This window comes from Rhinolophus sinicus, chromosome 15 (assembly GCF_057876585.1).
Source record: "Rhinolophus sinicus isolate RSI-liver-muscle chromosome 15, RSI-T2T, whole genome shotgun sequence".
Taxonomy (NCBI): Eukaryota; Metazoa; Chordata; class Mammalia; order Chiroptera; family Rhinolophidae; genus Rhinolophus; species Rhinolophus sinicus.
Window position 1 is genome coordinate 7,501,663 of NC_142515.1, and position 16,031 is coordinate 7,517,693.

Below are 16,031 nucleotides of genomic sequence, written 5' to 3' on the forward strand. Positions count from 1 at the left end.
CTGTCACGCTCAAACACAAGCTAGCTTCAGAAGCAGAGACAGAGCCCATGGAAGGTTGGACAGGGATACTTACCTGTTGTGCTTGGCATCGACGTTTGAGGTGTCGATGTGCTCGTCCAATAGTCTGAATGGGGAGAAACACAAGGGCCAGAGTCAGGCCTCACCGAAAGAAGTCTTGAAGAAATTGTCAGGGACCATCCTGACAATTCCACATGTGCATCCTGCTCCTGAGTCGTCTGCGTGGGGCACAAGCTGCGAGCTCAGCTAGGTTATCTGAGAGGAAGGCCCTCACCTAGGCCACGAAGTCACGGCCAAGTCGGAGGTCATTTCCTGACTGTGAAGCTTCAACAGAGTCAGGGCCCGGGGAAATTGGACCTGGAGTCAATCGCGTGTCCTGGTCCTCACAGGAACAGAATCGCTTGTCACCCTGCCGTACTCGGGGCACTGTCTCTGACATTTGTAGATGCACCTGTGACCCTCAGATCTCAAGGAGTCACTAGCTCTGAGGGAGGGAGAGCAGCCAGCCTCGTCTCTAGTCTAATCAGCAAACGCACAGGGTTTCTGGACGGCTATTCCCTCACAGCATTCCTGTAGCATCAATTTTAACTGGGCCAAGGTTCATGAAACACGAGCCGCCTCTCTGACCGGAGACACCAATCACATGGGACAGTATCAACGGAGTGGGTGAAAAGTGAGCTGGATACAGGATGGGTTGTAGCCTGGGGAGTCCCCTACCTACTTCAGAACCACTGCTGTCATTCTCCGTGACCTACAGCCAAAATCCTGTGCCCCTGGGTGCCCGCCCCCAAGAGCAGTCATTCAATCATAGTGTGTCGGATGGGCAGCTAGTAAAGGGACAGCCTGAGTAAGGATGCCGGCGACTCACCTGGCCAGAATGTGGTCTGGGTCTCAGCAGCTGCGAGGAAGAGAAGGAAAGTCAGACACAAAGCGTACACGAGCCCGGTCCCTTCACCCCTGATCCAAGGATGAAGACACTCGCCGACTATGGCGAGATTCAGGCCAAGCTGATGCCTCTCACGTGCCCCGTGCGTGGACACAGCCAGTGCCCACCCAGAGCCTCTCTGTGCTCTCTCTGTCCACTGCCGGTGCCTGCCTCACTGACCCTGCAGGCGTAGGATCCCGAAGAGGAAAACCAGTGTCACTTCAGGGACAGAGAACCACAGCCTGTGCACTGACACCAATGGTGTATCACAGAATGGTCCGAAAAATAGTTTGAGGTAGACCCCAGTTTTTCCGCCTTGAGGTATGATAAAATTGAGACTGTCTGAGACTTTCTGGTTGGTTCCCCAGGCCCCACACCACACTCCCCAAGGTCCTAACGGGCTCATTAGCATCCCATCTCACACTTTCCCTTCTCCCAACCTCTCCTCACAATATCGCAGAACGAACGCTGTGCCGTAGCATCCTGTCTTCTGCGCTGCAGCCGGGAGAGCCCAAACAAATAAAATCACAGTAGAGGGGTGTTGCCCACCAACTCTCCCTGGCCCCTCAAAAACGACTGTGCCCTGAGAAGGACGTCCAAGGTGAACCCCAGGATGGGAGGTGAGCCCACCCTACTGTGGACAAGGGAAAAGGCCCCTGCTCTGTCCTCGGAAACCTTAACCCCGTGTGTGAACACGGGCGCCATAGTCACCTCGAAACCGAACTCGGGAACGCCTGCAAGATGCGTGTGGCACGTGGTAACCGAGCTGAGTCTACAAGTAGAGCACGTGACAAGGTACCCTGGCTGCCAGCTGCCCTGGGATAAACTACAGGCTCAGAGATGACGCTCTGGGGTGTGGGTGAGGGTCCCTAAAGGAAAGTGAGTTTGTTCTCAGCAACGTCACCCCAGAAGGACGCCCACGATCTTTGAGGCCCACCTGAGCAGACGACGCCGGCGTCCTCCCCGTGGTTACAGTTGTGCGAGTTCCAGCCTCTGTGTGGGCAGCTCCACAGGTAGGACTCGTGCCCCGAGCAATTCACGTCATCCAGGACAATCGGCCCTGAGCCCTGCCCGAAACGGGCACTTCCTGGAGCCGACCTGGCCCAGCCGCAGCCCAGCTGCCTGCACACCACGTTGGCGTCGTTGGTGTCCCAGCCGTCGTCACACACGGTGCCCCACGAGCCCCGGTACAGGACCTCCACCCGGCCCTGACACCGGTCACCTCCGTTCACCAGCCTCAGAGCCAAACTCGATTCGGTCCCGAACCCTAGAGTGCGGCACAGGAAGACCCCCTCGGTGTGTGTCTGGAGCTACCACGTCAGAGGCATTTTCCAGAATCTGGGTACGTTCTCTTAGCCAAAGATCCCGGGCAACAGGACACCTTACGACCGGCTCAGGGGTTAACCCTCATCAGGGCAAAGGAGCAGACACATGGTATCGTGCTCAGGTGTACGGATGCCGCCATGTCAGGAAGCACCCCATTACCACAACACATGAGAACAGGCCTGCCATCGCCACACCACAGCCAGGGTAGAGGCACAGAGCTCTGAAGCCAGGCCAAGACCATCCCCCGGTTTGGCAGTTGCTTGGCTCCCGTGTTGTCCCGGCTGGCTGTGGCAAAGCTCCGGCATGTGAAGGGACCTTGGCCAGACAGATGCAGGACACACATTCTCCCCCGTTACCACCAGCACCAGCCCGAGACCGGCACAGGAGCCAGGTCCCAGAATGACTCATCAGGCCTCCAGGGCTCACCCTGATCGGTGAGGGAGCATCTCTCTGGGACCCGTCCCTCGGCCCCCTCACAGGGACTAGGCTAAGGAAGGGCACACCCCGAGCCTCCCCTGTCACGCTCAAACACAAGCTAGCTTCAGAAGCAGAGACAGAGCCCATGGAAGGTTGGACAGGGATACTTACCTGTTGTGCTTGGCATCGACGTTTGAGGTGTCGATGTGCTCGTCCAATAGTCTGAATGGGGAGAAACACAAGGGCCAGAGTCAGGCCTCACCGAAAGAAGTCTTGAAGAAATTGTCAGGGACCATCCTGACAATTCCACATGTGCATCCTGCTCCTGAGTCGTCTGCGTGGGGCACAAGCTGCGAGCTCAGCTAGGTTATCTGAGAGGAAGGCCCTCACCTAGGCCACGAAGTCACGGCCAAGTCGGAGGTCATTTCCTGACTGTGAAGCTTCAACAGAGTCAGGGCCCGGGGAAATTGGACCTGGAGTCAATCGCGTGTCCTGGTCCTCACAGGAACAGAATCGCTTGTCACCCTGCCGTACTCGGGGCACTGTCTCTGACATTTGTAGATGCACCTGTGACCCTCAGATCTCAAGGAGTCACTAGCTCTGAGGGAGGGAGAGCAGCCAGCCTCGTCTCTAGTCTAATCAGCAAACGCACAGGGTTTCTGGACGGCTATTCCCTCACAGCATTCCTGTAGCATCAATTTTAACTGGGCCAAGGTTCATGAAACACGAGCCGCCTCTCTGACCGGAGACACCAATCACATGGGACAGTATCAACGGAGTGGGTGAAAAGTGAGCTGGATACAGGATGGGTTGTAGCCTGGGGAGTCCCCTACCTACTTCAGAACCACTGCTGTCATTCTCCGTGACCTACAGCCAAAATCCTGTGCCCCTGGGTGCCCGCCCCCAAGAGCAGTCATTCAATCATAGTGTGTCGGATGGGCAGCTAGTAAAGGGACAGCCTGAGTAAGGATGCCGGCGACTCACCTGGCCAGAATGTGGTCTGGGTCTCAGCAGCTGCGAGGAAGAGAAGGAAAGTCAGACACAAAGCGTACACGAGCCCGGTCCCTTCACCCCTGATCCAAGGATGAAGACACTCGCCGACTATGGCGAGATTCAGGCCAAGCTGATGCCTCTCACGTGCCCCGTGCGTGGACACAGCCAGTGCCCACCCAGAGCCTCTCTGTGCTCTCTCTGTCCACTGCCGGTGCCTGCCTCACTGACCCTGCAGGCGTAGGATCCCGAAGAGGAAAACCAGTGTCACTTCAGGGACAGAGAACCACAGCCTGTGCACTGACACCAATGGTGTATCACAGAATGGTCCGAAAAATAGTTTGAGGTAGACCCCAGTTTTTCCGCCTTGAGGTATGATAAAATTGAGACTGTCTGAGACTTTCTGGTTGGTTCCCCAGGCCCCACACCACACTCCCCAAGGTCCTAACGGGCTCATTAGCATCCCATCTCACACTTTCCCTTCTCCCAACCTCTCCTCACAATATCGCAGAACGAACGCTGTGCCGTAGCATCCTGTCTTCTGCGCTGCAGCCGGGAGAGCCCAAACAAATAAAATCACAGTAGAGGGGTGTTGCCCACCAACTCTCCCTGGCCCCTCAAAAACGACTGTGCCCTGAGAAGGACGTCCAAGGTGAACCCCAGGATGGGAGGTGAGCCCACCCTACTGTGGACAAGGGAAAAGGCCCCTGCTCTGTCCTCGGAAACCTTAACCCCGTGTGTGAACACGGGCGCCATAGTCACCTCGAAACCGAACTCGGGAACGCCTGCAAGATGCGTGTGGCACGTGGTAACCGAGCTGAGTCTACAAGTAGAGCACGTGACAAGGTACCCTGGCTGCCAGCTGCCCTGGGATAAACTACAGGCTCAGAGATGACGCTCTGGGGTGTGGGTGAGGGTCCCTAAAGGAAAGTGAGTTTGTTCTCAGCAACGTCACCCCAGAAGGACGCCCACGATCTTTGAGGCCCACCTGAGCAGACGACGCCGGCGTCCTCCCCGTGGTTACAGTTGTGCGAGTTCCAGCCTCTGTGTGGGCAGCTCCACAGGTAGGACTCGTGCCCCGAGCAATTCACGTCATCCAGGACAATCGGCCCTGAGCCCTGCCCGAAACGGGCACTTCCTGGAGCCGACCTGGCCCAGCCGCAGCCCAGCTGCCTGCACACCACGTTGGCGTCGTTGGTGTCCCAGCCGTCGTCACACACGGTGCCCCACGAGCCCCGGTACAGGACCTCCACCCGGCCCTGACACCGGTCACCTCCGTTCACCAGCCTCAGAGCCAAACTCGATTCGGTCCCGAACCCTAGAGTGCGGCACAGGAAGACCCCCTCGGTGTGTGTCTGGAGCTACCACGTCAGAGGCATTTTCCAGAATCTGGGTACGTTCTCTTAGCCAAAGATCCCGGGCAACAGGACACCTTACGACCGGCTCAGGGGTTAACCCTCATCAGGGCAAAGGAGCAGACACATGGTATCGTGCTCAGGTGTACGGATGCCGCCATGTCAGGAAGCACCCCATTACCACAACACATGAGAACAGGCCTGCCATCGCCACACCACAGCCAGGGTAGAGGCACAGAGCTCTGAAGCCAGGCCAAGACCATCCCCCGGTTTGGCAGTTGCTTGGCTCCCGTGTTGTCCCGGCTGGCTGTGGCAAAGCTCCGGCATGTGAAGGGACCTTGGCCAGACAGATGCAGGACACACATTCTCCCCCGTTACCACCAGCACCAGCCCGAGACCGGCACAGGAGCCAGGTCCCAGAATGACTCATCAGGCCTCCAGGGCTCACCCTGATCGGTGAGGGAGCATCTCTCTGGGACCCGTCCCTCGGCCCCCTCACAGGGACTAGGCTAAGGAAGGGCACACCCTGAGCCTCCCCTGTCACGCTCAAACACAAGCTAGCTTCAGAAGCAGAGACAGAGCCCATGGAAGGTTGGACAGGGATACTTACCTGTTGTGCTTGGCATCGACGTTTGAGGTGTCGATGTGCTCGTCCAATAGTCTGAATGGGGAGAAACACAAGGGCCAGAGTCAGGCCTCACCGAAAGAAGTCTTGAAGAAATTGTCAGGGACCATCCTGACAATTCCACATGTGCATCCTGCTCCTGAGTCGTCTGCGTGGGGCACAAGCTGCGAGCTCAGCTAGGTTATCTGAGAGGAAGGCCCTCACCTAGGCCACGAAGTCACGGCCAAGTCGGAGGTCATTTCCTGACTGTGAAGCTTCAACAGAGTCAGGGCCCGGGGAAATTGGACCTGGAGTCAATCGCGTGTCCTGGTCCTCACAGGAACAGAATCGCTTGTCACCCTGCCGTACTCGGGGCACTGTCTCTGACATTTGTAGATGCACCTGTGACCCTCAGATCTCAAGGAGTCACTAGCTCTGAGGGAGGGAGAGCAGCCAGCCTCGTCTCTAGTCTAATCAGCAAACGCACAGGGTTTCTGGACGGCTATTCCCTCACAGCATTCCTGTAGCATCAATTTTAACTGGGCCAAGGTTCATGAAACACGAGCCGCCTCTCTGACCGGAGACACCAATCACATGGGACAGTATCAACGGAGTGGGTGAAAAGTGAGCTGGATACAGGATGGGTTGTAGCCTGGGGAGTCCCCTACCTACTTCAAAACCACTGCTGTCATTCTCCGTGACCTACAGCCAAAATCCTGTGCCCCTGGGTGCCCGCCCCCAAGAGCAGTCATTCAATCATAGTGTGTCGGATGGGCAGCTAGTAAAGGGACAGCCTGAGTAAGGATGCCGGCGACTCACCTGGCCAGAATGTGGTCTGGGTCTCAGCAGCTGCGAGGAAGAGAAGGAAAGTCAGACACAAAGCGTACACGAGCCCGGTCCCTTCACCCCTGATCCAAGGATGAAGACACTCGCCGACTATGGCGAGATTCAGGCCAAGCTGATGCCTCTCACGTGCCCCGTGCGTGGACACTGCCAGTGCCCACCCAGAGCCTCTCTGTGCTCTCTCTGTCCACTGCCGGTGCCTGCCTCACTGACCCTGCAGGCGTAGGATCCCGCAGAGGAAAACCAGTGTCACTTCAGGGACAGAGAACCACAGCCTGTGCACTGACACCAATGGTGTATCACAGAATGGTCCGAAAAATAGTTTGAGGTAGACCCCAGTTTTTCCGCCTTGAGGTATGATAAAATTGAGACTGTCTGAGACTTTCTGGTTGGTTCCCCAGGCCCCACACCACACTCCCCGAGGTCCTAACGGGCTCATTAGCATCCCATCTCACACTTTCCCTTCTCCCAACCTCTCCTCACAATATCGCAGAACGAACGCTGTGCCGTAGCATCCTGTCTTCTGCGCTGCAGCCGGGAGAGCCCAAACAAATAAAATCACAGTAGAGGGGTGTTGCCCACCAACTCTCCCTGGCCCCTCAAAAACGACTGTGCCCTGAGACGGACGTCCAAGGTGAACCCCAGGATGGGAGGTGAGCCCACCCTACTGTGAGCAAGGGAAAAGGCCCCTGCTCTGTCCTCGGAAACCTTAACCCCGTGTGTGAACACGGGCGCCATAGTCACCTCGAAACCGAACTCGGGAACGCCTGCAAGATGCGTGTGGCACGTAGTAACCGAGCTGAGTCTACAAGTAGAGCACGTGACAAGGTACCCTGGCTGCCAGCTGCCCTGGGATAAACTACAGGCTCAGAGATGACGCTCTGGGGTGTGGGTGAGGGTCCCTAAAGGGAAGTGAGTTTGTTCTCAGCAACGTCACCCCAGAAGGACGCCCACGATCTTTGAGGCCCACCTGAGCAGACGACGCCGGCGTCCTCCCCGTGGTTACAGTTGTGCGAGTTCCAGCCTCTGTGTGGGCAGCTCCACAGGTAGGACTCGTGCCCCGAGCAATTCACGTCATCCAGGACAATCGGCCCTGAGCCCTGCCCGAAACGGGCACTTCCTGGAGCCGACCTGGCCCAGCCGCAGCCCAGCTGCCTGCACACCACGTTGGCGTCGTTGGTGTCCCAGCCGTCGTCACACACGGTGCCCCACGAGCCCCGGTACAGGACCTCCACCCGGCCCTGACACCGGTCACCTCCGTTCACCAGCCTCAGAGCCAAACTCGTTTCGGTCCCGAACCCTAGAGTGCGGCACAGGAAGACCCCCTCGGTGTATGTCTGGAGCTACCACATCAGAGGCATTTTCCAGAATCTGGGTACGTTCTCTTAGCCAAAGATCCCGGGCAACAGGACACCTTACGACCGGCTCAGGGGTTAACCCTCATCAGGGCAAAGGAGCAGACATATGGTATCGTGCTCAGGTGTACGGATGCCGCCATGTCAGGAAGCACCCCATTACCACAACACATGAGAACAGGCCTGCCATCGCCACACCACAGCCAGGGTAGAGGCACAGAGCTCTGAAGCCAGACCAAGACCATCCCCCTGTTTGGCAGTTGCTTGGCTCCCGTGTTGTCCCGGCTGGCTGTGGCAAAGCTCCGGCATGTGAAGGGACCTTGGCCAGACAGATGCAGGACACACATTCTCCCCCGTTACCACCAGCACCAGCCCGAGACCGGCACAGGAGCCAGGTCCCAGAATGACTCATCAGGCCTCCAGGGCTCACCCTGATCGGTGAGGGAGCATCTCTCTGGGACCCATCCCTCGGCCCCCTTCACAGGGACTAGGCTAAGGAAGGGCACACCCCGAGCCTCCCCTGTCACGCTCAAACACAAGCTAGCTTTAGACGCAGAGACAGAGCCCACGGAAGGTTGGACAGGGATATTTACCTGATGTTGTTGAAATTGTCCCAGTTGTCGATGTAGTGTCCCAGAAGTCTGGATGTGGCGAGAAACACAAGAGCCACTGTTAGGCCTCACAGAGAGAACTCACTGCAGAAATTGTTGGTGGCCCTCGTGGCAATTACACATGTACAATCTGCCACTTGCCACCTGTGTGAGGGACACGAGCCGTCTTCTCCGCTATGTCATCTGGGAGGAATGCCGTCAACTGAGCCATGAAATCACTGGCAGGTCTTAGTGGGTTGCCCAGACTCTGAAACTTGGACTGAAGGAGTCAGGGCCCTGGGTGAGCTGACCTGAGGCAGTCATGTGTCCTGGGACACCAGGAACATAATCGCTTATCACCCTGCCATCCCTGGACACTGTCTCTGCCATTCTGGGATGCACATGTGATTCTGCTGAATGTCAAGGTATAGCAAGGTCTGAGGGAGGCAGCGAAGCCACCTTGCCTCATGTCCAATCGGTAAAAGGTCAGGGGTTTGAGGGCTATTTCCCGTAGCATTTTTCTTCTGCCAATTCTAACAGGGCCAAGTTCATAAAACACGAAGTTTCTAGTCTGACCTTAGAAGCCAGTTACATGGGACAGTATCAACGGATGAGTGAAAACTGAGCTGGATACAGGACAGTTTGGTGTCTGGGTAGTTCATGTCTAGGTCAGAAGCACTGCCTTCATTCTCAGTGACTGAGAGCCAAGTCAAGTGCCCCAGGGTTCCTGCCACTAAGGCAGTTGTTCAATCACAGTATGTTTCATAGGCAGCTAGTGAAGGGACATCCTGAGTAAGGATATTGGTGACTCACCTGGCCATGGAGTTGGGATTTCTGTTTGGAAAAGAAGGAAAATCAGACGTAGAGCACAAAATTTCACACCCTACCACATACAAACAGAAAATCCAAGGTTGAAGATAGTCAGCCTAGACACACCGAACTTGGCCTCTCATGTGCCCTGTGCATGGACACTGCCAGTGCCCACCCACAGCTTCTCTGTCCTATGTCCCCTGCCAGTGCCTCCTGCTGAGCCTCAGGACTTCATTTCCCGAATAGAAAAAACAGTGTCTTCTAGGACAGGGCACTGTAGCCTATGCATTGACACCAAGCGTTTATCACAGAACGGGCCAAAGAAATACGGTGAGGTCGCCCCCAAATCTGCCATGATGTGTGAAGACAATGTGGCTTTATAATGGTTTCTTTGTTTTCTCCCATGGGTCAGGCCACACTACCCAAGCATTCCATTCCCTGGCCGCTAACACTCAAACTTCACCTCTCCCTGCCTACTTCTCTGTGTCTCATAAATGAACACTGTGCTGTGTCGTAATCTCACAGGCCTGAGGTGTGTTTCGAGCACTTTGCCTGGCCACCACTCCCGGTCAGAAGGTCACATGCATCACAGGAAAGGAGCAGACACATCGTGTCCTGGGAGGTCTATGGAGGCTCCAGTGTATGGATGCACCCGTGACCTCTGATGAACGAGAGAAGGACTGCCATCCCCACACACGTGACACACCAAGGGTGGAGCCCCGACCTCCACGGAAAGGTCAATACACTCCCCCTGTTCAGTACTTCGTGGCTCCTGCGAGCCCCGGCTGGTCCTGGTAAAGCTCAAGCGGGTGATGGGACTAAAGCCACACAAATTGGTACTGACTCTCACCTGTACCCCAACGGTACCAGCCATGGCCTGAGCAAGGACCGGTCCCAGAATGAGTCTGGAGGATTCAGGGCTTACACTGATAAATGGTGGAAGATCTCTGCTGACACCTGCCCACTGACAGCGATAGCTGCCCTCTATATTACACGTCAACCTGGTCGTCAGAGAACCCGCCCCATAACCCTTTCCACAGGGACTAGGCTAAGGATGGGTAAACCCAGAGTCTTCGTTTATCAATCTCAGACTCAACCTTACTTCAGAAGAAAAAGTGAGCCCATGGAAGGTTGGAGAGGTATACTTACCTGTTGTGGTTGGCATTGTCGTTTCAGTTGTGGATGTGGTGGTCCAGAAATCTGGAAGTGGCGAGAAACACATGAGCTAGACTTAGGCCTCACAGAAACAACTCACTGCACAAACTGTTGGTTGGCATCGTGACAATTCCACATGTGCCATCTGCCAAATGCAACCTGTGTTGGGACACGAGCCGTCTTCTCTGCTAGGTCATCTGGGAGGAACGCCCTCAACTGAGCCATGAAACCCATGCCAGGTCTGGGGGTGTGGGCCGGACTCTGAAACTTGGACAGAAGGAGTCAGGGCCCATGGTGATTGGACCTGGAGCCAATCACGTGTCCTTGGACCCATAGGAACATAATCACTTATCAGCCTGTCATCCCCTGGGCACTGTCTCTGCCATATATGGATGCACATGCGATCCTGCTGCATGTCAAGGCACAGCAAGCTCTGAGGGAGGCAGCGAAGCCACCTTGTCTCATGTCCAATCAGTGAATGCTCACGGGTTATCGACGGCTATTCTCCCGTAGCATTCTTGGTCTGCCAATTCTAACAGGGCCAAGTTCATGAAACACGCATCCACCTCTGCGAACTTAGAAGCCAATTACATGGGATAGTTTCAATGAATTGAGTGAAAACTCCACTGGATGCAAATCGGGTTAGAGTCTAGGAGTCCCATGTCTAGTTCAGAAGCGCTGCCTTCGTTCTCCGTGACCGAGGGCCAAAATCATGTTATCATGAGTCCCTGCCTCCAAGAGCAGTCGTTCAATTAGTGTGTTGGTTAGGCAGCCAGTGAAGGGATATTCTGAGTAAGGATGCCGCAGACTCACCTGCCCAAATAGTGGACGGAGTGTCCGTGTTGTTTGGAAGAGATGGAAAATCAGACACAAAGTACAAAGTTCCACCACCCCAACCGCACACACACAAAATCCAAGGGTGAAGACACTCAGCCTATACACACCGAGCTGTAGCCTCTCACGTGCCACGTGCATGGACACTACCAGTGCCCGCCCACAGCCTCTCTGTCCTGTGTCAACTGCTATTGCCTGCCTTGCTGAGCCTGAGGGCTTAGTTTCCCGAAAAGGAAAACCAGTCACTTCTGGGACAGGGCACCATAGCCTATGCATTGACACCAAGCGTTTATTACAGAATGGTCCAAAGAAATGGGTTGAGGTAGACCCCAATTTCTGCCTTGATGTGTGAGTTTTTCCTCATGGGTCATGACACACTCCCCAATGCCCGAACTTTTCATTACACTTACATTCACTAGCCGCTGACACTCAAACTTTACCTCCCCCTGCCTACTTCTCTGTATTTCGTAAAAGAAAACTGTGCTGTGTTGTAGCTCGCAGGCCTAGGGTTCTTACAGGCACTTTTCCTGGCCACACACCACAGTCAGAAAGTCACCTGCATCACAGGAAAGGAGCAGACACATCGTGTCCTGGGAGGTCTATGGGGGCTCCAGTGTATGGATGTACCCGTGACCACTGATGAACGAGAGAAGGACTGCCATCCCCACACACACGGGGCACACCAAGAGTGGAGCCCCGACCTCCACGGAAAGGTCAAGACACTCCCCCTGTTCAGTACTTGGTGGCTCATGCGAGTTCCCTGCTGGTCCTTGCAAAGCTCAAGCAGGTGATGGGACTTTGGCCACACAAATCGCTACTGACACTCTCACCTATACCCCAAGGGAACCAGCCATGGCCTGAGTCAGGCCCGATCCCGGAATGACTCTGGAGGATTCAGGGTTTATGCTGATAAATGGTGGAAGATCTCTGCTGACCTATACCCAGAGTCCCACTGACCACAATAGCTGCCCTTTATATTACATGTCAACCTGCTGGTCAGAGACCCCGCCTCCTGTCCCATCCACGAGGGGGACTAGGATAACTATGGGTATTACCGTAATCTTCTTTTATCACTCTCAAACCCCACCTGTCTTTAGAAGCAGAGAGAGAGAGCCCATGGAAGGTTGGAGAGGTATACTTACCTGTTGTGGTTGGCATTTCACTTGTGGATGTGGTGGTCCAGAAATCTGGAAGTGGCGAGAAACACAAGAGCCAGCGTCAGGCCTCACAGAAAGACCTCACTGAAGAAACTGTTGGTGGGCATCGTGACAATTACACATGTACAATCTGCCACTTGCCACCTGTGTGTGGTGCACGAGCCGTCTTCTCTGCTAGGGCATCTGGGAGGAGGCCCTCAACTGACCCACAAAATCACTGGCAGGTCTGAGTGGGTTGCCCAGACTCTGAAAGTTGGACTGAGGGAGTCAGGGCCCTGGGTGAGCTGACCTGGAGCCACTCACGAGTCCTGGGACACCAGGAACATAATCGCTTCTCACCCTGCCATCCCCTGGACACTGTCTCTGCCATTCTGGGATGCACATACGGTCCTGCTGAATGTCAAGGTAAAGCAAGCTCTGAGGGAGGCAGCGAAGCCACCTTGTCTCATGTCCAATCAGTGAAAGGTCAGGGGTTATCAAGGGCTATTACCCGCAGCATTCTTCTTCTCCCAATTCTAACAGGGCCAACTTCATAAAACACGAAGCTTCTAGTCTGACCTTAGAAGCCAGTTACATGGGACAATATCAACGGATGAGTGAAAACTGAGCTGGATACAGGACAGTTTGGAGTCTGGATAGTTCATGTCTAGGTCAGAATCACTGCCTTCACTCTCAGTGACTGAGAGCCAAGTCATGTGCCCCAGGTTCCTGCCACTAAGGCAGTTGTTCAATCACAGTATGTTTCATAGGCAGCTAGTGAAGGGACATCCTGAGTAAGGATATTGGTGACTCACCTGGCCATGGAGTTGGGATTTCTGTTTGGAAAAGAAGGAAAATCAGACATAGAGCACAGAATTTCACACCCTACCACATACAAACACAAAATCCAAGGTTGAAGACAGTCAGCCTAGACACACCGAACTTGGCCTCTCATGTGCCCTGTGCATGGACACTGCCAGCGCCCACCCACAGCTTCTCTGTCCTCTACCTACTGCCAGTGTCTGCCTTGCTGAGTCTGAGGGCTCAGTTTCCCGTGTCTTCTAGGACAGGGCACTGTAGCCTATGCATTGACACCAAGCGTTTATCACAGAACGGGCCAAAGGAATACGGTGAGGTCGCCCCCAAATCTGCCATGATGTGTGAAGACAATGTGGCTTTATAATGGTTTCTTTGTTTTCTCCCATGGGTCAGGCCACACTACCCAAGCATTCCATTCCCTGGCCGCTGACACTCAAACTTCACCTCTCCCTGCCTACTTCTCTGTGTTTCATAAATGAACACTGTGCTGTGTCATAATCTCACAGGCCTGAGGTGTGTTTCGAGCACTTTGCCTGGCCACCACTCCCGGTCAGAAGGTCACCTGCATCACCGGAAAGGAGCAGACACGTCGTGTCCTGGGAGGTCTATGGAGGTTCCAGTGTATGGATGCACCCGTGACCTCTGATGAATGAGAGAAGGACTGCCATCCCCACACATGGGACACACCAAGGGTGGAGCCCCGACCTCCACGGAAAGGTCAACACGCTCCCCCTGTTCAGTACTTGGTGGCTCCTGTGAGCCCTGGCTGGTCCTGGCAAAGCTCAAGCAGGTGATGGGACTAAAGCCACACAAATCGGTACTGACTCTCACCTGTACCCCAACGGTACCAGCCATGGCCTGAGCAAGGACCGGTCCCAGAATGAGTCTGGAGGACTCAGGGCTTACACTGATAAAGGGCAAAAGATCTCTGCTGACACCTGCCCACTGACAGCGATAGCTGCCCTCTATATTACACGTCAACCTGGTCGTCAGAGAACCCGCCCCATAACCCTTTCCACAGGGACTAGGCTAAGGATGGGTAAACCCAGAGTCTTCGTTTATCAATCTCAGACTCAACCTTACTTCAGAAGAAAAAGTGAGCCCATGGAAGGTTGGAGAGGTATACTTACCTGTTGTGGTTGGCATTGTCGTTTCAGTTGTGGATGTGGTGGTCCAGAAATCTGGAAGTGGTGAGAAACACAAGAGCTAGACTTAGGCCTCACAGAAACAACTCACTGCACAAACTGTTGGTGGGCATCGTGACAATTCCACATGTGCCATCTGCCAAATGCAACCTGTGTTGGGACACGAGCCGTCTTCTCTGCTAGGTCATCTGGGAGGAACGCCCTCAACTGAGCCATGAAACCCATGCCAGGTCTGGGGGTGTGGGCCGGACTCTGAAACTTGGACAGAAGGAGTCAGGGCCCATGGTGATTGGACCTGGAGCCAATCACGTGTCCTTGGACCCATAGGAACATAATCACTTATCAGCCTGTCATCCCCTGGGCACTGTCTCTGCCATATATGGATGCACATGCGATCCTGCTGCATGTCAAGGCACAGCAAGCTCTGAGGGAGGCAGAGAAGCCACCTTGTCTCATGTCCAATCAGTGAAAGCTCACGGGTTATCAATGGCTATTCTCCCGTCGCATTCTTGGTTGGCCAATTCTAACAGGGCCAAGGTCATGAAACACGAAGCCACCTCTGCGAACTTAGAAGCCAATTACATGGGATAGTTTCAATGAATTGAGTGAAAACTCCACTGGATGCAAATCGGGTTAGAGTCTAGGAGTCCCATGTCTAGTTCAGAAGCGCTGCCTTCGTTCTCCGTGACCGAGGGCCAAAATCATGTTACCATGAGTCCCTGCCTCCAAGAGCAGTCGTTCAATCACAGTGTGTTGGTTAGGCAGCCAGTGAAGGGATATCCTGTAAGGATGCCGCAGACTCACCTGCCCAAATAGTGGACGGAGTGTCCGTGTTGTTTGGAAGAGATGGAAAATCAGACACAAAGTACAAAGTTTCACCACCCCCACCGCACGCACACAAAATCCAAGGGTGAAGACACTCAGCCTATACACACCGAGCTGTAGCCTCTCACGTGCCACGTGCGTGGACACTACCAGTGCCCGCCCACAGCCTCTCTGTCCTGTGTCAACTGCTATTGCCTGCCTTGCTGAGCCTGAGGGCTTAGTTTCCCGAAAAGGAAAACCAGTCACTTCTGGGACAGGGCACCATAGCCTATGCATTGACACCAAGCGTTTATCACAGAATGGTCCAAAGAAATGGGTTGAGGTAGACCCCAATTTCTGCCTTGATGTGTGAGTTTTTCCTCATGGGTCATGACACACTCCCCAATGCCTGAACTTTTCATTACACTTACATTCACTGGCCTCTGACACTCAAACTTTACCTCCCCCTGCCTACTTCTCTGTATTTCGTAAAAGAAAACTGTGCTGTGTTGTAGCTCGCAGGCCTAGGGTTCTTACAGGCACTTTTCCTGGCCACACACCACAGTCAGAAAGTCACCTGCATCACAGGAAAGGAGCAGACACATCGTGTCCTGGGAGGTCTATGGGGGCTCCAGTGTATGGATGTACCCGTGACCACTGATGAACGAGAGAAGGACTGCCATCCCCACACACACGGGGCACACCAAGAGTGGAGCCCCGACCTCCACGGAAAGGTCAAGACACTCCCCCTGTTCAGTACTTGGTGGCTCGTGCGAGTTCCCTGCTGGTCCTGGCAAAGCTCAAGCAGGTGATGGGACTTTGGCCACACAAATCGCTACTGACACTCTCACCTATACCCCAAGGGAACCAGCCATGGCCTGAGTCAGGCCCGATCCCGGAATGAC

At 54.7% G+C, this 16,031-nt stretch overlaps 1 protein-coding gene across 36 annotated transcripts in view; it reads right to left on the bottom strand.

The window, feature by feature from the left end:
- The window catches only part of DMBT1 (deleted in malignant brain tumors 1), a 74,819-nt gene that overhangs the window by 31,535 nt on the left and 27,253 nt on the right, over nt 1-16,031 (bottom strand). For 14 of the 36 annotated variants that reach the window (XM_074338883.2, XM_088791782.1, XM_088791781.1 and 11 more), the window contains 15 exons: nt 14,308-14,358; nt 13,174-13,194; nt 12,365-12,409; nt 10,383-10,433; nt 9,237-9,257; nt 8,427-8,474; nt 7,449-7,778; nt 6,455-6,484; nt 5,642-5,692; nt 4,665-4,994; nt 3,671-3,700; nt 2,858-2,908; nt 1,881-2,210; nt 887-916; nt 74-124 (listed from right to left, as the gene is read on the bottom strand). In XM_074338883.2, the coding sequence (XP_074194984.2) occupies nt 74-124; nt 887-916; nt 1,881-2,210; nt 2,858-2,908; nt 3,671-3,700; nt 4,665-4,994; nt 5,642-5,692; nt 6,455-6,484; nt 7,449-7,778; nt 8,427-8,474; nt 9,237-9,257; nt 10,383-10,433; nt 12,365-12,409; nt 13,174-13,194; nt 14,308-14,358 (1,470 nt within the window). The remainder of the gene's footprint in view (nt 1-73; nt 125-886; nt 917-1,880; nt 2,211-2,857; nt 2,909-3,670; nt 3,701-4,664; nt 4,995-5,641; nt 5,693-6,454; nt 6,485-7,448; nt 7,779-8,426; nt 8,475-9,236; nt 9,258-10,382; nt 10,434-12,364; nt 12,410-13,173; nt 13,195-14,307; nt 14,359-16,031) is intronic. The other 22 variants (XM_074338892.2, XM_088791785.1, XM_088791783.1 and 19 more) reach the window with 9 other exon arrangements.